Genomic DNA, 27984 nt, shown 5'->3' with positions numbered 1-27984 from the left:
TTCTTTGCTGGTGATGTCAGTCCATCAAAGTGTCTCACCCCTGCTTCCCCAGGGAGAACAATAATGGGATGGAAGGAGCTGGAAATACCATATTAGGAAGGAGAGGTGGAGCCATGAACAGAGATAAAGGCTTGAGTCTAGGAGAACTCCGTCATTCAGGCAACAGCCCCTCCTTTCTTGCCCTCATCTCTGGTTCTCCAGGGTTACAGGTGAGCTCACCAACAGCCACTGCTCATGATGGAGGCCATCAAGAAAAAGATGCAGATGCTGAAGTTGGACAAAGAGAATGCTCTGGACCGGGCAGAGCAAGCTGAAGCTGAGCAGAAGCAGGCAGAAGAGAGAAGTAAACAGGTGGGTTCTGGCATCGGTTCCCTCAGCTGCTGGTAAGCAAACCAATGAGACAGGAGACAGTCCTCACAGGAAAGGCAATGAGTGGGAGCGACCCTCTTCGTCCCCAGGTCTCGCTGGATAGGCAGAGGACATCTAGGATATTTGTCTCAGGCTGCCTATGTGACTTTAGAGAAACCTGTGGCCTCCTCTGAGCCATGGTGTGTCTGCTGGATCTAAATGAGAGCAGATTATGTTTTGGGAGGACCTGATTTCTAGAGGAAAAGGTGGGAGCTTGGCATGTAGCATCTCTTTTCCCTTAATTTTTTTTTTAAGATTCTATTAAAAAAGAGTAATCTCTATGTCCAACATGGGGCTTGAACTTACAACCTTGACATCGAGAGTCACATGCTCAGGGATGCCTGGGTAGCTCAGCAGTTGAGTGTCTGCCTTTGGCTCGGGGTGTGATCCCACGGTCCCGGGATGGAGTCCCGCATTGGACTCCTGCGTGGAACCTGCTTCTCCCTCTGCCTGTGTCTCTGCCTCTCTCTGTGTGTGTGTCTCTCATGAATAAATAAATAAAATCTTAAAAAAAAAAAAGTCATATGCTCTACCAACTGAGCCACAGGCATCTATTCCCTAAGATATTTCCCATCCCAGAGTCTTAAGATGAAAATCCATCATGGCTTGGTTATGTTGGGGTTGGAGATCCCAGGGTCACACAGCAAGGCCTGACTCCTAGGGCAGCTGGCTGGAAGTGGACAGAGGGAAAGTACATCTCTTTAGGAATGCTAACCCATGTTAGCATAGGCTGGGTACAGAGGTCCATCAGGGCTTCGGAGCCCAAGATCTGAGCCTGCACTATTGTGTGTATGTCTTGTGTGTGACTCTTGGGGCTCCTGTAGCTGGAAGATGAGCTGGCTGCCATGCAGAAGAAGCTGAAAGGGACAGAGGACGAGCTTGACAAGTACTCTGAGGCCCTGAAAGATGCGCAGGAGAAGCTGGAGCTGGCAGAGAAGAAGGCTGCTGACGTGAGTACTAAAGAGATGGAAAGGGGTTAACCCACACATGCACAGCACCATGTTAACATCACTAAAGCCAAACACACTTGGACACATACATACGTGTGGAGTCATAGAGTGGAGACATAGATACATACATTCTTATCCATAGTCACACATGGACACACTCTTGTACACACATTTGTTCTCAGGCATGTGGAGAAATCTCATGTTTGTCTTGCCCTCAACCCAGGAATTTAACTAGGTTTCTCAGGATCTGGACAAAGGGAGGGGACTCCAGGTTCAGATTGCTACCACTTGTTCCATCTCCTCCCCCATGCCACATTCTTAGCTTTTGTGTCCAAGACTTGGCACGTAGGTATGTGTATTAATAGGGAAACGCTCATCTCTCAACTGCCCAGCAGAGCCAGCTCAGATTTCACAATGGGACAAAAGAGGTCACATTGACCCTGGCCCTATATGGGTTTATTTATCAGGGCCGATGTGGGTATCTGCCCTTATGCCACGGAGAGGCCATAGCAGGCATTGCTCATAGGGCAGCAGACAGGATCTTTGATAGATCAGAAACAAGAACAGAAACAAGAAGGGATCCTATGGGGTAAAACTGTCACCACCAGACCTTACTCTGTGGCATTGATTTAATTACTCAGCCTCTCTAGGGTTGAATTTTTCAATTTGAACATGAAATAAATTCTTTTTTCCATTCATATTTGTCCTGTCACCACCTATTTCCCTTTGTGTTCAACTTGAAGCTTAGCACAATGATAAATGAGAGGCTACAAAGGAAAGATGTTTGGAAGAAAAGTGACATACCAGCAACAAAAGAATGCCGTGGTATTCATGGAAATGAAGTCACTTCTTAGCACTAAGTTAATAGGAAAATAAGAGCAAGTATTTTTTCTTAATTAATTTAAAAAAAAAAAAGTAGGCTCCACATCCAATGTGGGGCTCGAATTCATGACCCTGAGATCAAGAGTCACATGGTCCACCAACAGAGCCAGCTGGGTGCCCCTAAGGAGAACTTTTTTTTTTTTTTTAAATCACATTTTGTTTTGGACGATAGGTGGAGAGACAAAGTGAGCCATTCACAAATGTTTCCAGATGCTTACATTTGGTCTCTTTGCTCTTAGGTCTCTCATCTTCTTTGGTTTTTTGGCACTTTCAGTGGCCAGGGAACACAGTGATGGTTGTACGTATCATACTAGAGATCAGAAATAAAGCAGATCATATACTTTATACATATTCATAATTTCCAAAAGTTTAGGCCTCTGCAAACCATTAATTCTCCCTTGTTGGAAAACTGCAATGAACTCAGGTTACCTCCAGAGCTTTGGGCAAATGCTCAATGGCCTGCTGGAACTGCCTGGCCAAGGTTCCAGGTATAGATGGATAGATCTCTCTGGCTCCAATAGACGGATACAGGGACAGGAGTTTTCCCAAACTAGCAGAGTGTCAGGCTAATGACAGTTTTGTGAGATGTTGGGTGACAACTTTCCGGGAGAGTCTGGAGGCTGAAACAGCTAGTATGTGAGCTAGAGGAAGTGTGTTCAGGAGCAATGAAAACAACAAAGTCTAACCTAGATCTTGGGAGAAAGAGAGTAACATAGAGGGTCTAGACAATACCTCAGTTTTACTCAGAAGATAAAGGAAATTCCTTCCCAGGGAAGGATGAATTCTATCTGTCCTAAGGAAGCTGTTGGACTCATACTTAAAACACACTGTCATTCTCCATCTAGACAGGATAGACTCCGTATATTCACTTGAAAGAAATTTTTGTTTATATAGGAACCCACCAAAACCCATTTCAATATGTAACATGTGGGTCGAAAATCTCATTTAGCTTCTCTCCCTGTTAGCTTTCCTTCCAAGTCAGTAAGTGCCCTTAGAGGTGTGCTGGAGAACAAGAAATGGGAGAGGAAAGCTGTAAGCAGGAGGCAAGAATCCTTTAGGCAGGGTTAAGATGGAAGCAGGAAGAAAGGTTTCTTTCCCCAAAGCTGGGGTTAGTAAACTTCCACTTGTGAGGTAAATCCTGCCATAGCCTAGTTTTGTACTGTTTTATTGGAACAACACCCATGCCCATTCACTTACATATTATTTATTGGCTTTCTCCCTACACCAGAGTAGTTACCACACCCTGTGGCTTCCCTACAAAGCCAGGAAAAGGTACTGTCTGGCCTTTTACAGAAAAAGTTGGGGGATTTCTGGCTCAAAGGATCAAAGAAGGAAAGTGAAGTGTTTATAGGAATTGGAAAGTGCTGAGTAAGGAGAAGGCAACAAAGTTTAAAGTAGAGAGCAAGGGTCAGAGTCATCAGCAACATGATATATGCCTTTTGAGGGTGAAGGGCACTCTGTCCAATACCACGGTCCAAGGAAGTTCACAGCTCAGCTTCCACCTTTGAGATTAACAGACAGAGCATGTAACTTTGATGTAGGTATAAGGGGCAGAGAGAAGAGGGAATCAGTAAGTGTATGTTTACACAGGGAGTTCTGGTTACCTGAGAAGCTTTTCTGAAAAGCACAGACTTTGCTGGATTGCTTGAACAAAGAAAGGGAAGGGTATGGCAAGGTCAGTCCAAACTTGTTTTTCCTCCTGGAATTTGTCTGAGGTCCTCTTTTAAAAAAATTGTAACAAAATATCCGTAACATTTGCCATTTTAACCATTTTTAAGTGTATAGTTCAGTGGCAGAACATTCACAATGTTGTACAACCATGTCCAAGGTCCTCTCAGTCCTAGGTGAAGTCATATGCTCATTAGGGTAAAACAAGGGGAAAGAGGAGTGTGATGGTCAGGACATAGAGTCATACCAGATGTGGAAGGGATGGGAGACAAGAATTGGGGATGGACATATACACCTGCTGATATATTGTTGTATTGTTGGTCACCAGGAAAACAATAGCACTGGGCCCCGTGCTGCCCATCCATCATGCCTTTAAAGGGTGTCACCTGTTTCCCTGGATCAAGAGAAGATTATCTGTTCACATCTACCAGTCTCAGAAATACTGTGGTGCTCTCAGCCGCCTTGGGTTTGTCTAAGATCAAGTCTCATGTGGCTTCTCTAGGACAAAGGGAGGTAAACAGTGCCCCCTGCTGATTAGCACCTAGATGACAACGTCTCATTTCTGCTTCCATAGTCCGTCCCTCTGATTAGATTTCTTCAAAGAGAGAAAAATTCTTAGGCCATCAGGGTAGAGTTTACTGAGGTTCAAAACCTTGTTCTTCCTTTCCAATTTCTGTGGGCAGAAACCAGTGTTACTCTACCAAGCAAATTATTTACTGTTTGAATTGTTTCCTCTAAATAGGCTCATTGTTTCTAAAAGGAGATAGGAAGACAGAGCCTCTGGAGGGAGTGTCCTCAAAATCAGGCTTTGAGGGCAGCGCTTGTCTTACCTACCAGCCGTTTCAGGAGTCAGGATTCTTCAAAGTCCTGCTCCACAACATAATTCTGAGGAGGAAAGAGAATTGCACCAAGGAGACATTTGTTATGATGGTTTACTAGAAAGGCAGGAGGGGTGCAAACAAACAAGAGAGAAGATAGTACAACTTTCAAGTCTCTTTAGTATTGTGCTTTCAAAAATCCTGCACGGCAGTGCCTACAGAGGCAGTTTGTAGCATAAACAGCTCCCTCAGGCCCCTGAAAGCGGAAGTGGCAGTGAAATTGGGGGAAGTCAATCCAGAGCAGACACTGGGTTGCACAGGACAGTGTTCCAGGCACTCATGTGGCTGTTGCACGAAGGCTCTGGTAACAGTGATCGATAATAGAGGATTCCTTCTTGATAAAGTAGGGGCAGAAAGACACCTTTCCCAATTGAGAAGAGAAACGTAAGTGATGATTAGTTAGCGAAGCCCCAGTTACTTAGGATTTGGAAGGGCGAGCAGGTTGGTAAGCCGCTGGTGTGCCGGGTAGTCTTGCTCCGTAATAAGAGGGAAAGAGCGCATCGCTGATGCCAAGCAGAAGACGCAGAGTGCCCACCCGGCCGGCTTCCGTCCCAGTCCGCGCGTCCCTCGTTGATTCTCAGACGGCGGAGAGGACCTGCCGGCCACGCTGGAGATGGAGATTAGGCTGCGGGCCCCGCGGGCCGGGCACCTGCCTTCGGAGCCCGCGTGCGGGGCGCGGAGGCAGAGGCACGTCGGGCGCCCGACGGCCGGGCGGCTGCACGTCCCGACCGAGGGGAGGTAGGACCGCGGCTCGCCTCAGGGTTGCCATGGCGGCCCGCCCCACTCCCCGAGCAGCCCCGCCCCCCTTTGCTGGCCAGGGAAGGCCCCGCCCCCCCGCTAGGGCCGCGGGCGGTCCTTCAGCGGCGCCGCGCGGCAGGGCGCGGCGGTGACGTCAGGTCCGGGCGGGTGGGCGAGTTCCGGTATTTCAGGGCGGAGCAGGCGGAAGTGGGGGTGAGAAGCGGCTGCAGCGCCGAGCGGAGGAGGCGAGAAGCCGAGCGCGAGCAGGGGCTGGGTGGGCACCATGGCCGGGATCACCACCATCGAGGCGGTGAAGCGTAAGATCCAGGTTCTGCAGCAGCAAGCCGATGACGCAGAGGAGAGGGCCGAGCGCCTGCAGCGGGAAGTGGAGGGGGAAAGGCGGGCCCGGGAGCAGGTACAGAGACGGCGAGGCGCGCGAGGGGAGCAGGCGTGCAGCGGCGGGGACCCTGAACGGGGCCCGGGTTTGGCTTCGGAGCGCGGTCCTTCGGCTCTGGCGGGCCCGGAGTAGGGGTGGGGCGCAGCCACAGTGGGACCCGGGGTGGGCGAGGGGGGAACTGGGTGCTCGGGTGAGCAGGCTGGGCCTCTGAGGGAACGGGATCTTTCGGGGTCCGGAACCTTGTATTGCTCCTCCCGTCGCCCAGCTCATTCATTCGGGCCCTCGGAGCCAGGCGCGGCCGGGGGAGGGGCTCGGCGGCTTCGCCCTCCCCCACTCCACCGTGGAGGGCGGGGAGGGGTGCGGAATTGGCTCTCGTTGGAGGTTTCCGGCCCGAAGGGTGAGAGTAGGTGGGTGCTTCTCTGGTCTGGGAGGGGCAGGGCCGAGCCTCCGGTGCGAGAGTGGGGGTTGGGGGTTGGAACCGCCGGAAAGCCCCCGGCCTGGTCTGCTGCTAGCTTTTCCGCTCCCTCCTCCTGCTCAGGAAATGAGGCAGCAGTCGGCAGGGAGGAAGCGCGGTGCCCTCCCTGGAGGAGGTTCAGGCCACAGCAGCACCTCCCATCCTCGGGCCTGGGCTCTTCTTCCTCTCGTGGGAGCAGCTGCTGAACCCACTCTCTCAGTGGACGGGAAGCAGCGGAGCGGAGTCGGTGTTTCGCTCGCTCTGTTCTTGCAAATGTACGAGCCGACTGAACCCGCCTGCCACCCCCCGACCCCCACCCCCCGCGAGATGCCGGACCTCAGGCCTGTATTGCCCAAGTTTGATCAGTACAAGCGAACCCGTGAAAAGCGCTTCTAGACACAGCCGACAAGCCCGCTTGTGCGGCGGAGAACTGGAGAGAGTGCCAATGTCTGTTCCCGGTTTCTGGTCGACCCCCAGTGTGCTTGATGCAGACAGAATAATGAGATCCAGGGGGCCTCTGACGATGTGATTTGATTCTTGCTGTTCCGATAACCTGCCACAATGTCTTGTTTTGTTGTTTTTTGTTTTTGTTTTGTTTTAAGATCAGTAAATATTTGTTCAACTGAAAGTTGGAACATAAAATGTTGATGGAATGAGTTGTGACTCTTGAAACTTTCTGTTTAGAAGCGTAATCTCAGATTTTCCAGGGTTTAGGGTGCAGTCTGGTGGGTGGAGCTGACCTCCTGACTTCAGGCTTTGGTTTGGGAGGATCCGGAGGCTGGAGAGAAAAGTAACTTGCTAAAATTTGAAGAGGTAATGAAGAACTTTTGTGGTTTATTGGTATTTCTTGTTCTTTTCCTTGGTTTTTAAAAAAAAAGTTTTATTTTTTGACTACTTCTCTGGGGAGTGGCTGATAATTATTTTTGGGGTATAAAGAATTATTGTTAGTACATAAAGATTGTTAGAATATTTTTTATAACAAGGCATGGGAATGCTGGGAGTTTGTCTTTCTCCCTCACCTTATTCTCAGGGGCTTTTGCCCTATTATGCTGCTAATTTCTAATTATTTATTCAAGTGACATGGACTGGCTAGATGACTCTTTATGACTTGTGACACGTTTTCATCTCCTTTGTTATGGAGACCAGGTCCCCCTAAAGAGGAAGGCAGGATGGCTTTTAAACAAGTAGCCGTGTGTTGAGCTGTATTATGGGTGTCTGAGGAATAGTTCTAGGGTGGATGACGCCCAGTCTCCTCCTAGGATTGGGTAGTTCTCCTTGCAAGAAAATTTGGGTTCCCTACCCCCATCCTAGGTGACCTGAGATGATAGGCAGCAGAGTGAACAGCTTCAAATGTTTCTTAAGCTGTTCCTTTCTCAGAGCCTGCTAATTTGCTTACCAAGTTGAGGTCTTAGTGAGGAAGTTCTCAGATGGGGAAGTAGAGTGATAGTTAAATGTTGATGAAACCAGTATCTTCTTACTCCCCAACTTGAGGGAGCTTCATGGATGGACTTTCTGATCTGGCGAACTTTGGACTCCTCCTGAGGAGACACCCCTGGGGAGGGAGAGGGTGCTTGGGCTACCTGTTATCCTCTTAGGGCATTCTGGAATGTGGGTTTTGCAGGCTCCTCCCTCTGGAGCTGGAAACTCAGCACTCCCTGATGGTATCTCATGCTGTTAGTGGGATTGTCACTTGATTATTCTTCTGGTTGCTTTGTGTGAACATTCACTGTTTGTTGGGCACCTGGAAGAATCCAAAGCTGAGACTCAGGAGTTGCTCTGGGATCCATCTTTCTTATCTACTTTCAGCCCAGAGATTGATCTTTTACATTGTAGTCCTGTCCTTTCGATTTTGAATTTCCTTTGCAGTTCTTGCTAAACAGGGTGCATAAACATATTCAAATGCAGTCTTTTTCCTTACCTGTTTTTTGATAGTAGTAACAATACACATAACAAAACTTACCATTTTACCACTTTTAAGTACAGTTCACCCTTTTTCAATATATCTCTCCTCTTATCCTGGTATTTACCTCTTTTTTTTTTTTTTTTTTTTTCCTGGTCTAAAAAATTGAGGCATGTTATTGAAGAAGTGTGTGGGCTTTCAAACAGCAGTTTTGAGTCTGGCTTTATTCCCAATTCCTAGTCTCTGGAGGGGTTAGCATGCCTGAGTACTGTGTGACTTTACTATTTGTGGGGTCTGGTGGACTGCACAACCACTTTTATCACCTTTCTTTGGTTTAGGTTTACTTTACTGCTGATTACCTTTCTCCTTCATGTTAGAGCACACACTCGGAGAGGAGAGGCAAATAGCCCTTTGCTCTGAGTGCCTTGGCTATACTCCACCTTTGTTTACTCTGGGGCAGATAGCTCTACTTCCTTCCCTCCAGCTGGCCTCCCCCTTGGTGAATTTAAAGTCCCTGAGGACACAGTATCTCCCTGGGTAGATATATTTCTGAACACAGTGAATCCAGCAGCCCTTTACTAACCAGCTGGGGCCTAACTTTGTCTATTACTGGTTTCCTTTGAATTTCATCTGTGGCTTTTGTCTAAAAAGAGAAACCCCAGAGTGGCAGATTGCCAGATTTAGGCTAATCCCCTTCTGTCCTTGGCCCTGATCTGCCTCCAAGCACTGTACTCTGTCAGTTCCTTGCCTTGAGGTGTGTGGTGTGCTTGGGGAATCTTCTCTATGGGGGATGGTAGCATTGAAGCCAAACTCATTTCCTAACTGAAGCTGTGATCAGCCATCTGCTAATGGGCCCGAATTGCTGCTGTGTCCTTCCTCCTCCCTGATCTTCACTTCCTGGACAATGGAGAATCCTATTATTACCTAAAGGAAAGAATCTTCCAGGTGGGGCAGAGATGGGCAGGCTGAAGATTCAAAACCACATCTGGACATGCTAACCCTAGGGTGATTAGAATAGCATAAAGTTGAATGTTTCCTGTCTGGTTTGCACAAGTAAGCCCCACCCAGTCTTTTGCAGGACTTGGTTGACCTGGAAGGGACAGGCATTATACATAGGTTCTGGCTTGAAGGAAGAGTCTTCCTTGTTCCCTTCGATGTAGTAATAGATCTTGATTCTGCAAACTTCTGTTCATTGTAAAGAACTGATCCTCTGTGGGAGGAGAAAAAAGAAAACAGTAAACATCCCCCCACCCAACCACCACCCCCCTACCCCCATCCCTGAAGCTTTTGCTGGGACACCCATGACAGGTTCTGCCTTTGATACAGGTTTGTTCAGTGTGCACATGCCCTTGTGAGGGCAGCAGGATGTGTTTTTTCCTCCCTTTTCAGCCTTGCTAAGAATTCTATTGTAAATGCTGATTTGTGGGAGAAACTGCCCAAGCTAGCTTGTTGTCATGGAAACTGTACACCCCGCCCTCATAGCCTGTTATCTTCTACTCCATTTGGGTAACAACTGGTGAGCTGGATGGGGACTGAGATTTTATGAGCTTCTTCCAAATCTAGTTCCTTTTTAATTAAAATGTTTTTAATGTTCTGGGCATTTGAAGGGAGAGATGAGGTAAATAGTTCTTGCTTGATAGTTTAACTTGTTCTTGTGATCTTGACACAAGATCTTGCTTGATAGTTTAACTTGTTGGCCTTTTTGAGCTTATGAGGTGCAGTGTGTCTTGTCCTGGGGGACATGGGACATCTGTTGTCTTGGAAGAGACAGGATCAGAGAATACTTGTCTTTGTGATATTTTATTTTATTTTTATTTTTTTTGTGATATTTTAAATAGTAAGAGATACGAATGGTTTCTTAGTAATTTCAGCTTATGTGGATTCCTTGTTATTTTTCTCCTAGGGGTTGGTGGTTATATAGTCCGAACTCCCACAGTACTTTGAACCTCCCATGTTTGTATCTGGTGATTTTTGTGCCAAATAACCTGATTTTCCCCCCCTTTTTGAGTGAGAGTGAGAGCTTGAGGGGGAAGGGTAGAGGAAGAGAGAATCCCAAGCAAGCTCCTTAGGAGCCCTAGGTGGGGCTTGAGATCATGATCTGAACTGAAGTTGAGTCAGACACCTAAGTCACTGAGCCCCCTGGTACCCCCAAATAACCTGAAGGAGTCTTTTGGGCTATATTCCTCCCATAGAGGCTGTGGCCCGGATTATTTCTGTAGCTGTTTCCACCCACTGACTGCCAGGAGGGAAATCAGGGTAATAGAATTCAGGTACAATCTGGACTGTAGAAGAGAGATCATGTTAACCAAGCACTTGGATAAGCATCTGAACTGGGTAGCATGCAGAGCAGATTAAATTCTTGTATGATTGTGGTGCAGCCAGTGTACTTGCCACCAGTAAAGGTGTAGGGAGGGTAAAGATAGTCTGAAGAGGGAGGCTTTTCTGCCGGTAGAATTCATCCACACACAGGCTGCCTCCTTTCCTTGTTCCTCACTACACATCCCAAGGAGGCTTGGGATGGCTTGCAGTCTAGCCTCTGCCTTATAATACGCTGGAGGCCATGAGGGACTGTCACAAGCCATGAGGAGGGGGAGACTCAGGGATGACTGCAGCAGTTGCAGGGAGTCACAGTTCAGAAATTTGCAGGAGTGGGGGTGGACACGGAGGAAACATTTTCTTCTGCTCCCGTGTTTTTTGTGTGTGTCATCAAGGCAGGTCATTTTAGCTAGAAGAGCTTCTTGACACCTCTGAAAAGGTGGAGGTGGGGAGCAAGTCACAGGGTTAAGGGATAAATATCCCAGTGTTCCATCCTTTTGCTTTCTGATCTAATCTGTTATTCTGAAAAACCTTCTCTTAGCTAGTGATCCTCTTGGTATATTAGGATAAGGTCATTGGAGGATTGGGTTAAGCAGCATATTAATAGATAATCCAAATTTTCCTCTTTAGGAAACTTTGCTTACTTATTTTTTTCATTTTATGAGACACTTAGATGAAAGTTGCTAAAGACTAGGACACTGCTCTAAGCCAAGAGCTCAGGCAGCAGAAACCTTCACTGGCCACCTTTTCTGACACTAGTGTGTTCAGGGTTTGACCTGAGTCCAGAAAGGAGGTAGTACTAACTGGCACTGGGCTGGGCAAAGGAACTGAGTTTTAAAACTCACTTCCTGCGGAGCACATGGAAGTCTGGTGCTGATGGGAAGGGAGGAAATGGGTGTATATGTCACCGTGTCTGTTTCTGCGCTAAAACAGGTGTTGCCATGTTGGACCTTGGCTTCTTCTTGGCAATCAGCTCCAAACTTAGTCAGCTCTGCTTCTCCTTTCCACTCTTTCGTTCAAACACAGGCTGAGGCTGAGGTGGCCTCCTTGAACCGTAGGATCCAGCTGGTTGAAGAGGAGCTGGACCGCGCCCAGGAGCGCCTGGCCACTGCCCTGCAAAAGCTGGAGGAAGCGGAGAAAGCTGCTGATGAGAGTGAGAGGTGTGTAGATGAGCACCTGTTGGAGTGTGGGTTTTAGGAGCTCATGACACTCTGGATTTCTTTACAGTCCTGCTCCCCCTCCCCCAAGTTTTTATTTAAATTCTACTTAGTTAACATAGTAGAATAGTAACCTATCTCTGTTTCTGTTTTGCATATTCTTTTTACTTGAAGACAGAGTAAGGGTTACCTGGGTGGAGTGGCCTGGTGTGACCTTTTATAATTGGTGTTACCCTATAGACTGATCTAATGATAAGTCAATAAGGTAACCTTCAATAAGGTTACCAGGATGGCCTCCACTGAGTGCATCAGACTTAATTTGTGAGGTTAGTCCCTCTGAAGCAGTAGTTCTTAGAGTAATCTCCCAGGTTTTCCTCCAAGTTTGAATTTCCATTCAAATTCTCAGCCCTTACCCCACCCAGATCTAGGAGTCCGGAACTCTGAAGGTGGAGCCCAGCAATCAGTGTGTAAAAAGCTGGTCAGCATCCACTACACCTAAGAATCATAGGGCTGTAGGGGCAGGGAATCATTGGAAAGTTAAAAATACTGGAATGCCTGGAATTCCACCCCAATTCAGTGAGAGTGCATTGCAAGAGGCCCGGGTGTTCTTTTTTTTTTTTTTTTTTTTTAAGATTTTATTTCTTTATTCATGAGAGGGAGAGAGAGAGAGACAGGCAGAGGGAGAGGCAGCTCCATGCAGGGAGCCTGACATGGGACTCAATCCTGGGTCTCTAGGATAAGGCCCTGGGCTGAAGGCAGCTCTAAAAAGAGGCCCGGGTGTTCTTAAAGTTCCTCTGATAATGTGTGTCCAGGGTTGAGAATCAAAGTCCTTGAACCAAGTCAAAACTTTCTTTGGTGAAAATAGCAATTGGCTTTTGGCTTCTTGCCGTGAGTTAAAATAGAACAAAGGTGTGTGACGACATGCATGGGGTCAGAGGAAGACTTTCAGAATTGAAAATGCACTATCAGAATATGCGACACTGTGCCACTGTGAAAACGAGAAATGTGGCAGTATGCACTATGTTAGAGAGTAGTGTCCAAATTCTAGAAAGTGAAGAAAATGTGTTGCAGAATAAGGTAGTGTATGATTCTCTTGGAGTGTGGGGAAGTGGGGCTAAAGTTTATTGGCATTTTATCTATATAAAATGCTTCTAAAAGGGTTATGAAGAGTTTTTCCCTGTTGAGCAGGGCTAGAAGTGGGGAGGCTTATTTTGTGCCCTTAAACTTTATAGTTAAATATTAAGTGCATATTTTTTCTTAATAAAAAAAAGCTTATTGTTTTGAAAAAATATTAAAACAAATGAAGTAAGGTGGGGGTTGCTGTGGGAGTTCTTTTTGGGTGGTAGGCAGAAAGGGATGGGTGCCCTTCCGAGGCCCTTGGAGTGGAGCTGGTGACAGACTCCCCAGGGTGACACTGTTACATTTGTTCTTCTTGTCTTTGGCAGAGGTATGAAGGTTATTGAGAATCGAGCCTTAAAAGATGAAGAAAAGATGGAACTCCAGGAAATCCAACTCAAAGAGGCCAAGCACATTGCAGAAGAGGCAGACCGGAAGTATGAAGAGGTATAGTGCCTTGTGTTTGTCTTCTTTGTTGTCATTGGGTATCTTTTTTTTTTTTTTTTTTTTTTTTAGATTTTATTTATTTATTCATGAGAGATAGAGAGAGAAACAGAGACACAGGCAGAGGGAGAAGCAGGCTCCATGTAGGGAGTCTGGCATGGGACTCGATCCTGGGACTCCAGGATCACGCCCTGGACCAAAGGCAGACACTCAACGGCTGAGCCACCCAGGGATCCCTGTCATTGGGTTTCTGAAAAGAATCATGGTAGAGGGAAATGGGGGGAATAACTTTCTCTTTGCTTCACTGAGCTGTATGGGGTCTTCTGTAGGTGGCTAGGAAGTTGGTGATCATTGAGGGGGACTTGGAACGTACAGAGGAACGAGCTGAGCTGGCAGAGTCGTGAGTATCTTGCTCCCAAAATCTTTCCATACCATTCTGTCCCTTCCCCTTTGGCTTGCGCATTCATGTGATTAAACTAGCATTCCTTCAGCCTTGTTAAACAGGGCCTAGAGAGGGGGCTTTTCTAACTCTCTCCACTAGTGACAGCTGACAAACGACACTTCCTCTATTTCTTGTAGGGAGGGTTTGCAAACTAGGGGCAGGTAAAGACTACTTAATCCTTGGTGAGTGGTAAACTGGAAGGCCCTACAGGGTGCTCCCACCCGGAGTCTGTTTCTCCTTGAGGCGTGGCGCCTATGTTGCCTGCAGATCTCTTTTACTACATTGCCAGTCTGGGGACCTTGAGGGCCAGGGCAGACAGGGAGTGCTCCTCTGTTGGCACCTTCTGGGCCTTGTATAACAAAGGCAGTGCTGATGCGTATGTATTTGTGCTTCCTTTGTATTCCCCTCTCCCAGACATGACATATCATGACCATGGTGGTATTTTCTTCCCATGTTTTGGAAAAAAAATTTTTTTTTTTTTTTCGTTTTGCTGCTTGTTTCCTTGCTGTGTCCTTTTTGACCTTTCTCCCTCCCTACCACCTGGCTTGTGCGACCCCTGTGACTGTCACTAACAGCCGTTGCCGAGAGATGGATGAGCAGATCAGGCTGATGGACCAGAACCTGAAGTGTCTGAGTGCTGCTGAGGAAAAGGTACTAACCGTCAGACCCACAGAGAGGTTACGTGTGTGGTGTGGTTTCGTTCTGTTCCGTTTCTGTTTTTATTTTGCAGCTGCCTCCCCTCCACTGGTTGATTGTTGAGTGCTTTCTCATCTCTTCATGGAATGCTCCATTCTATCCCACTTACTTGGCATCTTTCATCTCTTTCCTAGTTGCTTCACCACCTCTTCACAGGCTCTCTCCTTCCCGTGGGTGATTTGGGGGGCTCTTTGGGTTGGGTGTCTATTCCCACCTCTGCCCCAGCTAGCAGTGGTGACTTGTTCCTGCTAGTGATTTTTCTCAAGTATTTTATTAGTATCCAAACATTCTGAGTCCTAGCCCAGCAGAGCCCAGCTTCTGATAGTGGTAGAGGGAGGAGGGTTGACACTTGCTCAGGTGACCTGGGAACTTCTCTTTCCCCAGTATGCCTTTCAGCTCTCTCTACATATAGGTTCAATTCACGTCTGTGTGTCTTTCTCTCCCTTTTTTTTATTCTCTCCTCCTTCCCCTTTCCTCTCCTGCGGTATTTAAAACATTCACAGTAAGTGTTCTGAGCTGGAGGAGGAGCTGAAGAATGTCACCAACAACCTCAAGTCTCTTGAGGCTCAGGCGGAGAAGGTAGGGGCTGGTTGTGAGAGTGACAGGCTTTGGGGCCTGGGCTCAGCTCTGCCCTTGGTGAGAGACTGGAGAAACCCATTCCTTATGTAATCTAGTGAGACATATCTTTGTCATCCAGATTCTGGGTTTAATGCTAATTCCTTTGCACTTTGATTTCTTTAGTCCAAAGTCACTTCATGGTCTCAGGTGCTTGGGGTCATGGTGTCAGGCTGATACCACTGTGCTAAATACCAATAATTATGGGTCCTAAAAGGTTTTCTAGCAGACCGATGGGGGCATCAAATAGTAGATATGAGACTTAAGGAATTAAGACAGATGACTTGTCTTTACCATGATATGGGACAATTTCAGCCATGTGGCCTTGGGGTGTTGCTACACCTACTCATTAAACAGGAGGAAGGAAAAATACCTCCTCGAGTTGATCTAAGATAAAAACTTCGACCGTTTTAAAAATAAAGATCTGGAGGATTCTAATTTGAGGATATCAAGGCTCGTAAGGACACCGATTTGTGGATTTAAAGGATCTGTTGTCCAGTAATGGGCCTTGCTCTTTTTCTCAGGGGCCATTCAGCACATTAAATCCAAGAGGCTATTTACTGTAAGAGTGAATATAGTGGCAGGGGGTAGGGTAGGGTGGTAGGATTGTCTGTATGAGTAATTTCTACTCTGAAACTTTGATTCCACTTGTCTTATAGTACTCTCAAAAGGAAGACAAATATGAGGAAGAGATAAAGATTCTCACGGATAAACTCAAGGAGGTGAGCTGAGGGGTTATAAGGAAGGGACAAGGTGGGTTGTAGGAAAAGGATCAAAACATTCTGAGGTGTATGAGGCGGTCATTTAGACATAGACAAGCTGAGTTTGGTTCTGAAAGGTCTACAGGTAGAAAATAGTGGAAGAGATAGAGAATCCTTCTCTTATTGTCTTGTTCATGTCTGATTCTTTCTGCTGTCATATTTCCCCCAGGCAGAGACCCGTGCTGAGTTTGCTGAGAGATCGGTAGCCAAGCTGGAGAAGACAATTGATGATTTGGAAGGTATGGAGCCTGGGAGAGGAATTAGAGGGATACAGAGGAAGACCTTGCCCATTGATGTTAACCTTTTTCCCTGTCCACCAGAGGGAGGTGGTCGTGACCTGGCACATGTCCTGTGCTCTGTCCTCTGCCACAGCTAGGTGAAATACATCCAAACCTAGAATTGGGTTTTTATATATACAACCTTTTCCTTTAGTAAGATTTCATCTAGTATTCTGGAATTTGCATCCTTCCCTTGGAGGAGACTAGTAATGGAGGCATTTACCTCCCAATTTAGTAGTCTTAAATCCTGGTCTCTGGGTTGAAATGGTAGCCATGCTTTCAGGAGGCATAAGAGCGCATGTTACCCTGTGGCTACATTTGGCAATCCTGTTTATCACTTCAGCTGTGGGGGACCTCTCTAAGAGATAAAGAATCTCGGAGCTGACCAATCCCAGGGGCTTTCTAAATACTTTTCTCCCCACATTTTGGCAACTGTGTCTGCTCTAACGAGCGAAAATTTGGAGATCTCTGAGATGTGCTCCGTTGGGAGAGTTTGGGGAGGTAGCCTGTAGAGCAGAGGGTCCAAGAATACTGGTCTTGCTTGGTAGATAAAGAAGTGTTGGAATATTAATGTGTGCTTTTTCCTTTTTCTATTTTTATTGTGCCATCCCTGCTAGGAATGAGGTTAACTGGGTGGGAGTGGGATCCTCCTGAGTGCCTTTGGTAATAGGAATTTCTAGTCGTGACTGTGTCTAGGTTCTCAACCCAGGACAGATGTTCTAACCTGTGGTATTAGACCTGCAGTCACACTTTTCCGAATTTCTAATGATTCCCTCTCTCCATATGCTTCTGACCTTTTTCACTGTCCCCACGCTCCTCTCTGTACTCCTGTTCCTATCCAGATGAGCTCTATGCCCAGAAACTGAAGTACAAGGCCATTAGTGAGGAGCTGGACCACGCCCTCAATGACATGACCTCTATGTAACTATCTGACAGAGTGGGGCTGGAACCTTGGCTTGTGGGTGGGTGGGGTTATAGGCTATGTATAGTGTGCTTTGGTTTTATCCTCTGGAAACTAGAATCTTCATGCTATCTTAAAATATTGGTGCTTATTACTCGTTGGCAAAAGCTGGGGTGGCATTTCATATTGAATGGGTAGCACCCTGATCTCCATGTGGTTTTTGAATACTTTGTGCTAATAGATCCTTCATTATAACACCACGGTTTTTCTGTTTGCTTCTCAAATTTAGTCTTCTTAGAGGGGTTGCTACTGAAAGCAGAATCGCATCATCCTGTAACTAAGGATGTAGGGCCCAAAGAGCCAGTGACTTGGGCCCTAACGTTGCATAACAATTCATGACTCCTCCTTTAATTTGTGTCCTGATAGTAAAGTTCCGGGGGAAACCCATGATTGGAAATACGAAATTCACCAAAGAATTAAGCTGAGTCCCAGAGCAAGCCAGGAGAGGTAAAAAGCACCAAAAAGAGTTGTTGGGGACTTTATCCGTTTGCTGTGGACACTTGATGCTAATTCTCCTCTTTGTATCTTTCCCACTAACCCTGGGAAGTCACATGACTCAGGCTATGAGTCTTGTCTGGCTGTCTTTTCCCATTCCTACTGCCTTCTCTTCCCTTTTCTCCCAAATTGCTGTGTAGATGGATGCTAGTCCTTCTTACCTAGAGTCTCCTTACTTTTTCATACAGATAACTATCACCGTTTCTGCTCTGTTCTGGATCTGCCCCCCTTTCCTCGGGGAGCCCAACGCCCCACTCTCGCTCTGGATTCCATGTGGGTCGGCCTGGCTGGTCCCCAAGGCAATAGGATGTAGTGGGGGGCACAAAGCAACTTATGTATTCTTCCACTCCACCACCCCTCCTCCCCCAAATTAAAATGTTGAGCTGTTGGAAGCCTCTTGCCCCCCCCTGCATTTGTGTCATTTACAAAGCGGCTGCTGTCCCTGAGAAGGAGCCTTGGGGGTGTGATGTGGAGAACAGCCCTCCCTCCTCTGACTTATATAATCAAAGCCACTTTTGTGTGTGTCTATTTTTTCTTGACATTTAAGCTCAACTGATGTAAGTCTATCAGAGTGGTGGGCTAGCAGAGGTTCTTTTGGGTAGGAGCTTGAGTCTACATGTGGGCCATGGGAAGCTGAGCACTTCACTTAGCCCACCTGGAGGGCTCTGTGGCTCCTATTCTCAATCTCTCCTCCTTTGATAGCATCCAAGAGCCTCCCGATAACGTATTCTCTGCCCTTTTTCTAGTTGTTCAAATGGTGGTACATCCTCAGAGCATCTGATGAACTCAGATGTCTTACTACCAAACTTGACTGATTAGATCATCCCAAGTCACAGAAAAGCACACAGAATTTTCAACAGATTTTTGGTTTCTTGTCCAAACCCTTCTCACATACTTGAGGCTCATTGCCACTTGTTTGTTGGTATGTGCCTGTGGAATCTAAAACAGATGATAAACGATTATTACTGGAAAAACTAGAACAACCCATCATGTATGTTTCAGATAACGTGCACAAGGTAGTAATAGTTTATTACATACATAAAAATGGTAAGTTTCTGCTAGTAAAATTGTTCCTAGTTTATATTGTGGGATTATATAAAAACATTTTGCAAACTCTTACTCCAATTTACACAGCAGGATGATTCTAGTCTAGTGTGGTGGTCACCAAGGGGCTCACTTAGTACTTCAGTTTCACAGCAGATTATATATTTAAACTTGCTTTTTTTTCCTTAAAGATTTTGTTTATTTATTTGAGACACGCAGAGAGAGAGGCAGGCTCCATGCAGGGAGCCCCATGTGGGACTCAATTCTGCGACTCCACGATCACGCCCTGGGCCAAAGGCAGGCGCTCAACTGCTGAGCCACCCAGGTGTCCCGAAACTTGCTTTTCTTTTAAACAGAGCCAAGTGGAGAGGTTTTCCCTATGGGTCCCTATGAGACCCAGTGAGACTTGAATTCAGGTTTCTTTTTGTTCATACCATTTCCTGCTGCTACATAGCCTTTGAGATTAAGGTATTGATTATTCAGCTGACATTTAACTGGTATCTTTTAGGTACAAAGTTACTGAGGTGGGGACAGAAATAATCCAAGATGGATGCACCATCCTTATTTTTAGGTTGCCCAGAATCTAGTAGGAGAGAGAGCATATATATAAAGCTAAAGATGATCTGTGATCAGTGCCACAAATAATAAACTTGTGGAATTCAGAAGGAAAGAGATTGATTACAGGGGGATTGATTAGGAAAGACTCACAGAAGGAGGCACATAATAGTTACTTAATAAACATGTTAAAACTCTTCATTTTTATTGGGTTCTAAAAGATTGATTTTCTGACAAACAGATTTTGGTTGAGGGATAGTTATTGAGCATTTTGGTCAAAGAGAAGCAAAAGTAGAAGCATAGATAGAGGTGGGAAGGATATAATAGTTGTGAAAGTAGATTTGGACAGAGAAGGGGCCGCTGTGTACTGAAATCAGGTGTGGAGTTTTCTTGTGTAGAGATTGAGGATACCAATGGAGATTTTGAACAGGGATATATGTTCTGGTGTGAGTAGCAAAAAGAAGAGTTGATTTGGCAGCTAAGTTAATGTGTTGCAAGGCATGCGGATGATCAAAGTGATCCGTTAAGGTGATGATTCCCGAATTTCGGTCATTCGTATGTCACTTGGTGGCTTTTGCCATATTCATGTGCTCCCTACATTATTGTTTTCTTCACATATACTCTTGTTTTCAGATTTTCTTCTTTTTTTTTTTTTTAAGATTTTATTTATTTATTCATTAGAGACACAGAGAGACAGAGACACAGGCAGAGGGAGAAGCAGGCTCCATGCAGGGAGCTCGACGTGGGACTCGATTCTGGGTCTCCAGGATCACACCCTGGGCTGAAGGCGGCGCTAAACCGCTGAGCCACCTGGGCTGCCCTCAGATTTTCTTACTGTAATCTAATTTAGAATCAAATGTTTGAGGTACGCTAGTGATTTTTTCTAATGTACTTAATGTACATTAACAATATAGCAAGTAAGTTTTTTTTTTTAAGTTTAGAATCATATACAGTCAGAAATCTTGCATAGCACTAGCAGTGAGTATGCCATGCTTCGAGAAAAACTGGGTTAGCTATTGCAGTTTTCCCAGAGATTGTATCGCAGAGAGATGGCATTGAAGATGCTCACTGTGAAGGGCACTCAGTGTGAGGAGGAAGAGTCAGGGCTGACTGGTTTGAATCCTAGGAAACAGCAGTAAGACAGGTGTTGGGAGGTCAAGTGGTCCTTTTTTGAAGAGGCAAGAGAGGTGTAAGGGAATAAGAGTTTGAAATACTGGCAGGTATCCAGGTGAAAACAAAATTCTGGGGGGTTGAGGGGAGAGGCTGATTGATTTAAGAGAGGTTTGGAACTCCACACAGGTGGCAAGCCGTTTAGACCATGAAAGTACATTTAGAACCCTAAAGACAGTTGCAGATGTAAAAGGAATGAAGCAAAAAGGAAAATCTGTGCAGAGGAGGAATCCAAATGGGACTGGTTGGTGGGATGGAAAGAGAGAGAGTAACTTTGCTGATATAAAAACTTGATGACTGGATGATTTCCAGAGGTTCTCAACAAGTTGAGAGGAAGATAGCTCAAGATGGGACATTGTCATTGACACTTTATTAATTCGAGGGTGTGTTTTGAACATTAAAATCAAGGAGAGAAGCCACATTTCAAGGAGCAGAAAAGTAAACTAGTGTGAGGAAAATACAGGCAAGACATATGGCTTAGACCAGTGCCATCCAGCAAAACTTTAGACAGTGATGCCCAGTACAGTAGCCACTAGCCACATGTAGAGCCTGTCGAGCACTCAAAACATGGCTTATAGGACTGAGGAGCTAAGATTCTGTTCCTTGTTTTTAGTGCATCTGCATTTAAGTAGCTATGTGTGGCTTAGTGACTCTGTGTTGAATAGTACAATTCTAGATGTTTTAGTATTTGGGCAGAAAGAGTTGACTGGCACAGAGAAAGGCTTAGAAAAGAAAGAAGTATGTGAGAATGGAGAGAAGTTAGAGGAAAAGTGAGGCACTGTGCTTCTAGTAGCTCTTTCTTTCCCCACGGGTGTGACTGGTGTAAGCAAGGATGGAGACCAACAAGCCAGCATACCTGAGTGAAATTTGAAATATGGTGTCATGCTAATAAAATCATTCCTCCACCCTGTGTTACTTGAGCCTGGATTAGCAATCAGAATGGGGTCAAGAAGCATCATTGGTAATCTCAGAGCAAAGCATTTGATCTCTTTTCCCACTTGATTTCTTTCTTAATTTTTTAAAAAGATTTTACTTATTTATTCATAAGAGACACACAGAGAGAGGCAGAGACATAGACAGAGGGAGAAGCAGGCTGCCTGTGGGGAGCCTGATGGTGGGACTCAATACCAGGACCCCAGGATCACAACCTGAGCTGAAGGAAGACACTCAACTACTGAACCACCCAGGTGTCCCTCCCACTTTATTTCTGGGAATGAACCCCAGGCTGATGTGTTAGAGTCTTTTCTACCTGTCCTTATGACGGTGCTGCGATGAGGCACAACACATGACTAGATCCCAAATTACCTAGTGTTACCTAGTGGGTGGAACTGCCCTGTTGTGCTGGGCAGCCTTATTTTAGCCCCACCCAATCTCTACCTTTCTCTTGGTTCTTAGCTAAATACCCGCCCCCCAGCTTTAATTTTAGGGGAAAGTTAAAAAAAAAAAAAAAAAAAAGGCAAAACCCATTCCTTCTCATCTCTAGAATTGTTTTTGTTTTGTTTTTAAAGGTTTTATTTATGAGAGACATAGGCAGAGGGAGAAGCAGGGTCCCATGGAGAGCCCAGTGTCGGACTCTATCCAGGGATACTGGGATCATACCCTGAGCTGAAGGCAGACGCTCAACCACTGTGCCACCCTGGTGTCCCAAATTGTGAGGCTTTAAAGCATGTGTAATTTGCTTTACTCTTAGCCTCCCCACTGCCTTTTCCTATTATAGAATGGAATTGACCTGATTCAGACCAGTGGAGCCTAAGTACGTCCAGCATCCATGGAATTGTTCCCTACTTAATTGAACATGTCTAAAAGAAACATCAGACCAAATAGATTCTTTGGCTTGCCTTTTTTTGTTTGCTTTATTTTGCTGTTATCAGGGAACTAAGAACTTTTACTAATGAGCTGGTATCTGATCCTGAATTTGTAGTCACTAGAGACAGCAGTGTTAAAAACCTTCCGTACTGGGACGCCTGGGTGGCTCAGTGGTTGGGCATCTGCCTTTGGATCAGGGTGTAATCTTGCGGTCCCAGGATTGAGTCCCACACTGGGCTTCCTGCATGGAGCCTGCTTCTCCTCTTCCTCCATCTCTGCCTCTCTCTATGTTTCTCATGAATAAATAAATAAAATCTTTAAAAAAATACAGAAAATCTTCCGTACTAAGTTTAAAGTGAGAGAATAACCACATTTGCCTTTTGACTTCCTGTAGTTCTTAGGGAACTGTGCGTTCTAGGATTTAATCAGGCAAGAAAATGATTCCACTTCTGTCTCTTTTTTACTTCCCTAAATGGAACAAAACCCTCACTGACCAAGCTGTTTTGAGGGATTAGATTCTGATAGGACCTTTCTCTCTCCAGAGTGGGAGTCACGCTCAGTAACCTGGATATGGATGCTACAGAAGAGTCAGGCAGTACTTGGAATCTGTTTATAACACCACAGAAAGCTTGAGAAAGTTCACAAATTTGAACCTCTACATTTGTCAAGGATGCCCAGTGAATAAGACAGGTCCAATCCCTGGCCTCGTGGAGTTATAGACTCTTGTAGTGTTTCTTAGTGGGGGACTTTGGTCATTTAAGCCAGGATAATTCTGGGATGTACAGAACAGTCCTACTTATTGCTGTCCCCTGCCCGATAAATATGTGTAGGGTCCTCTGGTTATTGTGACAATTAAAACCTGTCCCCACACGTTTCCAATTTTCCTTCCAAGGGGAGAGAACGGGCACGCGTAATGAGAGCCACTGGTACAATTCTGAAAGTTCGCTCTAATTCTGCCCTTTAGTACACTATGATTTTTGGCTATTCCCCTCCAGGATAATTTTGTATACATATGTTTTATGTTTTGATAGTGTACATAAAGTGGCAAATAACCTTGGGACCATACTGGCCACCATCTTCCAGGGAGAGCTGGAGAAAGACCTCTGCCCAGAGGGCAAAGTACTTGGCAGTGCCTCGACTGTGGGCACAGCAGCTCCACAGATGCAATAGGTCTTTAAGACAGAAGAGTATATCTTTGTATTGAGGTCCTAAGACCATTTGAAACGGACTGTAAAACATGGGAAGAAATCTGTTTGTGAGCTTGAGAGTCAGAGACCAGGAAGGTCTGTCCCTAGATCCCTCTTATCCCTGCGCTGCTCAGATGGGTTTGGTTTCTTTGTACTCTGTCTTGAAGGGTGCATTCCAAGCGGAAAATTCAGATAAAGTCAGTGATTTGAGCACTTAACTACTCTTACCAGGAATGCTTTTGGTTATGGGAAACCACTTAACCGTAGCTTTACTAAATATGGGGACTTAGGGCACTTGGGTGGCTCAGTGATTGAGCGTCTGCCTTTGGCTCAGGTCATGATCCCGCAGTTCTGGGATCGTGTCCCACATTGGGCTCCCTGCAGAGAGCCTGCTTTTCCCCCTGCCTGTGTCTCTCGTGAATAAATAAATAAATAATCCTTAAAAATAAATAAATAAATAAATAAATATGGGACTTATTTTTCTCCCATAATAATATGTCCCAGTTGGAGCAGCTGTGGCCTCGTCTTGCTCAGTTTCTGTGATTCTCTTATGGTTGAAATCTGTTAACTCTCACCCTCACATCCATATTCAAGGTGAGAAAGCAAGTTAGTTTTCCCAGAATACTTCCAGCAGAGTACCCCCTGTGTCTCATTGGCCAGAACTGGATCCCATGATCACCCCTAACTGCAAGAGAGGCTCGAAAAACAGAACAGGATAATCTTGATTCACCTTCCCTGAGCTGGATGTGTTGCTGGCCCTAATAGGGTTGAGTTCTTTTTTGGAAAGGGGAGGTGAGGTTTTGATGGACAGGCCACTAAGGTAGGTTTACCACTGAGCACCTATAACAAGGAGCAGTAGAAAGTAGGACTGAGTGGGTGTCAGGATATTGACCTCAATTTAACATTCCTAATGCTGTACTGAATGCTTTTACAGAAAGTGTTCCCACTGTTGGCTCCAGTTCTTGTCAAACCCTGATTATAAGCCAGCTGTGTTCCTTCCTTTGCCCTGTTGTGCTTGTCTGTTTCTCAACCCAGGGAATAAATACCTTTGCAGAGGAGATACTGTTTTCTTTCTCAGAATGTTGTCCTTCCAATTTGTCAGTCGGGATTTTTAATTTTGTTCCTCTGTTAGTCTTTCCACCACCTGGTAACTCTTACTGTCCTCTGAATCTTCCTTGCATCCTCTTGGACTTACAGATGCATGTTACGTATACCAGCTCGTCAGAAGTCTCAGAATTTAACCTCTGCTACTCTATTAACCTCCCATTTTCCTTTTTCTCTTCTGTTTCCCCTCCTCCTCTTGTGTTCTTTCCTCTCTGTTGCTGCTGCAGAGCATGTCTATAGTCAACTGAGCAAAACCGCCTGCTCTCTAGCAAGCTGCGGCTGACACTACATGTTCTGTGTGACTGACAGGCAGGACTCACTGGTGCCCATTAGGCCAAGCTTACTGCTCACACCACTGACCTGGACCCCAGCAAAAAGCTGATTGTTTTTTCTATTTTTATTATTTTTAATTTTTTAATTTTTTAATTTATGGTAGTCATACAGAGAGAGAGAGAGAGAGGCAGAGACACAGGCAGAGGGAGAAGCAGGCTCCATGCACCGGGAGCCTGACGTGGGATTCGATCCCGGGTCTCCAGGATCGCGCCCTGGACCAAAGGCAGGCGCCAAACGGCTACGCCACCCAGGGATCCCCGATTGTTTTTTTAAAAAGTCATTTTGCCCTAGCAAATTGTTTTTTTTTTTTTAAAGATTTTATTCATGAGAGACACAGAGAGGGGCAGAGACCTAGGCAGAGGGAGAAGCAAGATCCTCAGAGGGAGCCTGATACGGGAATCAATCCCAGGACCCGAGATCATGCCCTGAGCCGAAGGCAGACACTCAACCACTGAGCCACCCAGGCGTCCCTTTTGTTTTAAGATTTTATTTATTTGAGAGAGCAAGAGCAGGGGGAGGCAGAAAGAGAGGGAGAAGCAGAGTCTGTGCTGAGCAGGGAGCCCAATGTGGGGCTCCATCCCAGGACCTTGGGATCATGACCTGAGCCAAAGGCAGATGCTTCACTGACTAAGCCCCCAGGCACTCCACAAATTGTTTTTTAGTCGGGGCAGTGAGAATATTGTTGACTTCCTAACTGAACTGTAGAGTAAGAACAGTTGACACTGCATTTTTATCCCTTTTCAAGAGATAATGGACGATGAAAGGAGGGGCCTGAGAGATCATAGTGAGGAACCTGGGAGAGGTTTCTGGTTTTTACCTTTACTTCCTGCTCTGTCACCTGTGCATCAACTGTAGGCTGTGTTCCCCCTGCATGGATGTTTTCTCACAATAAAAGGACCAACTGGACAAAGTGTTGTGACTGCTTCATCTACAGGCCCAGAGATGGGCCTTTCTGACTAGGTGGAAAAAAGGGAAGGGAAAGAAAAGGGGTGTAGGTATTAATAGCTATGTATGTATTGAGTATTTCCCCCACTCCATTAGAATAGTCTGAGTGGTGGTTTGCTTGCTGAGCAGATTAGATTTTCCTTGGTGTTCATGCAACTGGTTTTCTTTCTAACATGTTCCTTCTTGCTTCTTTTTCCTGGTTTTATGTTGAATTGTAAGTAACTATCAGGCTAGTTTTGGACAATAAATAGCTCTATAAAAATCTCAGTTGAGATTTTGCTTATATTTTTGGTAGTATTTTTGGCTTTGTTTCCTCTAATGATTCTGTGATAGGCCACGGGGGGTTATTCATTTATCCCCAGTTCCTTTCCCTTCCTTTTTAGAGGAAGCCTATAGTGTACAATGTTCCTTTTATATTCTTCTCAACTGAGATTCTTTTTACTGGTGGAAACATGCCCATCCTTGTTCTTGGGGGGTCACACCCCAGTGAGCCAGGGCAGGTAGGCACTGTCCTATGGGCAAAACCTAGAAGAAAGGATGGCTGATGCTTGAGGCTTGTTGCCTCCTTCAGTGATGGAAAACCGAAAGCCTTGTTGGGTGTGAATGAATGAGGAAAGGACTGATAAGCCCCAGCCTCCTCCTCCCGAAGTATAGCAACACCTGCAACTCCAGCCAGAGGCTCTGCAGAAGCCACTGGTGCAGTAGCTCAGGCTTGCTGAGAAGACAGCTGCTCTATGAGTCCGCAGCTTTCCTGCAGCAGGAGTGATTGATTCTCGGAGTGGGTAGATATTGACATTTACTTCTATTTTTGTGATGTCTCTCCTTTACCTCCATTAGATAAGCTGAAATGCACCAAAGAGGAGCACCTGTGTACACAAAGGATGCTGGACCAGACTCTTCTTGACCTGAATGAGATGTAGAGCACCTCAGTCCCACCGTGCCGCCGCTCCTCCCTCTGACCCTGACTCTGCCTGAGGCCCAGCCTGCCCGAAGCTGGCCTTGAAACTGAGGGCTGATCTTTAACTGGAAGGCTGCTTTCTCCTTTTGCTGCCTCTCCCACCCCTACCCCTGTGTCTTTTTCACCAAACTGTCTCTGCCTCTCCCTAGAGATTCCAGTTGGGCTTGAGGCTGAGCACCTTTGGGAACAATGTTTAAGGGAATGTGAGCACAATGCAAAGTGTCTTTAAAAGCATGTTGTGATGTACACATTTTGTAATTACCTTTTTTGTTGTAGTTGATGTAGCGATATTTGTAAAACATTCCAAATAATTCCACAGTTCTGAAGCAGCAGTCTAACCCCTTCCTCCCATTTGGAATTAACTTTTCAGCCTAATGAATACTGCCCTCTCCACAGAGGAAGGAGTGGACAGGGCCCTGCCTTACTGAGAGCCAGGGCCCAGAAAGAGACCCACTCTGGGAGCCTCGTTGCTCTGTCCAAAATACCAGCCAAATTAGAAAGGTGATTCCAGAAGTTGGCCAAAAAAGTGTGGCTAAAGTTTTCAGCTTTAAGGTATCTTTGAGCAACATGTTTTTTTTCCATCAGATGTGACCAAACAAAAATTAAGATGGTGAGACCTCGATCTGAGACCAAATCTTTATCCTATCTTTGCCCTAACTGCTTACAGAATGGATCATGTTCCCCTTATGTCGAGGTGACCACTTATTTGCTCTCCTGCCTCCTTGAAAGAAAAAAGAGAATTATGTTCGCCACTGATTTAGCCACATGAATCAAACTCATCTCATCACCCTTTTCTGGGTCCAAAGCTGCTGCCTCTAAACGTGCCATCTCATTGTGCTTTGTATCAGTTAGTGCTGGAGAAATCTTGAATAGCTTATGTACAAAACTGTTTTTAAATTTTATATTATTTTGAAACTTTGCTTCTTTAGGGTTGGGGCACATTGACCACCCCGTCTGGCTGAGAACTCTCTACAGTCTATGGGCTGACAGTGTGCTGATCTTTTAAAAGTTTCTTTCCCTCCCCAACTCCCCTTTTAGGTGAGGTTTCCGTGAGGTCTGTTAGGTGTGCATCCTGCAGCTTATTGGCTTAAAATGCACTCTTCCTTTGGTGGCCTCTCTTTGGGGGCCGATTGGGAGAAAGAAACCAATAGTGCAAACTGTTTTGATACTGAAAATTGACAAGTGTCTTTTTGAAATAAAGAACCAGTCCCTCTGATCCTCAGACCTACTAGACTCTTATTTACTAATCCATATATGTTTTCTCCACAGGAACTATGAAATTTGAGTGAAAAATCAGATCTTTGTGGGTGGTAGCAACAGGATTGA

The 27984-nt window shown here is 45.7% G+C and overlaps 1 protein-coding gene and 2 long non-coding RNA genes across 12 annotated transcripts; 1 reads left to right on the top strand and 2 right to left on the bottom strand.

Moving 5' to 3' along the window:
- Positions 1–139: 139 nt before the first annotated feature.
- On the top strand, positions 140–27874 carry TPM3 (tropomyosin 3). 10 transcript variants are annotated; one of them, XM_077900780.1, is made up of 10 exons: positions 140–351; positions 1233–1358; positions 11618–11751; positions 13194–13311; positions 13638–13708; positions 14326–14401; positions 15721–15783; positions 15992–16061; positions 16943–17021; positions 26538–27874. In XM_077900780.1, the coding sequence occupies exons 1-10, from the start codon at positions 235–237 to the stop codon at positions 26539–26541; spliced, it is 858 nt and encodes a 285-aa protein (XP_077756906.1). In that variant the 5' UTR covers positions 140–234; the 3' UTR covers positions 26542–27874. The 10 variants fall into 10 exon arrangements, with proteins under 10 accessions (XP_077756906.1, XP_077756907.1, XP_077756905.1 ...); XM_077900781.1 differs by lacking the exons at positions 14326–14401; positions 26538–27874 and adding exons at positions 14950–15025; positions 17745–17948; XM_077900779.1 differs by lacking the exon at positions 26538–27874 and adding an exon at positions 17745–17948.
- On the bottom strand, positions 3389–5577 carry LOC144315769 (uncharacterized). The gene is made up of 2 exons (XR_013381555.1): positions 3845–5577; positions 3389–3742 (listed from the first exon to the last, which is right to left on the bottom strand). It is a non-coding gene; the product is annotated as an uncharacterized LOC144315769 (long non-coding RNA).
- LOC144315770 (uncharacterized) lies at positions 5597–9490 on the bottom strand. Its single transcript, XR_013381556.1, has 4 exons — positions 9366–9490; positions 9200–9275; positions 7772–8116; positions 5597–7153 (listed from the first exon to the last, which is right to left on the bottom strand). It is a non-coding gene; the product is annotated as an uncharacterized LOC144315770 (long non-coding RNA).
- Positions 27875–27984: the final 110 nt, after the last annotated feature.

The sequence above is a fragment of the Canis aureus genome, chromosome 6, assembly GCF_053574225.1.
Source record: "Canis aureus isolate CA01 chromosome 6, VMU_Caureus_v.1.0, whole genome shotgun sequence".
Lineage (NCBI taxonomy): Eukaryota > Metazoa > Chordata > Mammalia > Carnivora > Canidae > Canis > Canis aureus.
The sequence above is the reverse complement of the archived record's forward strand: the minus strand, read 5'-3'. Positions and strand labels throughout refer to the sequence as shown.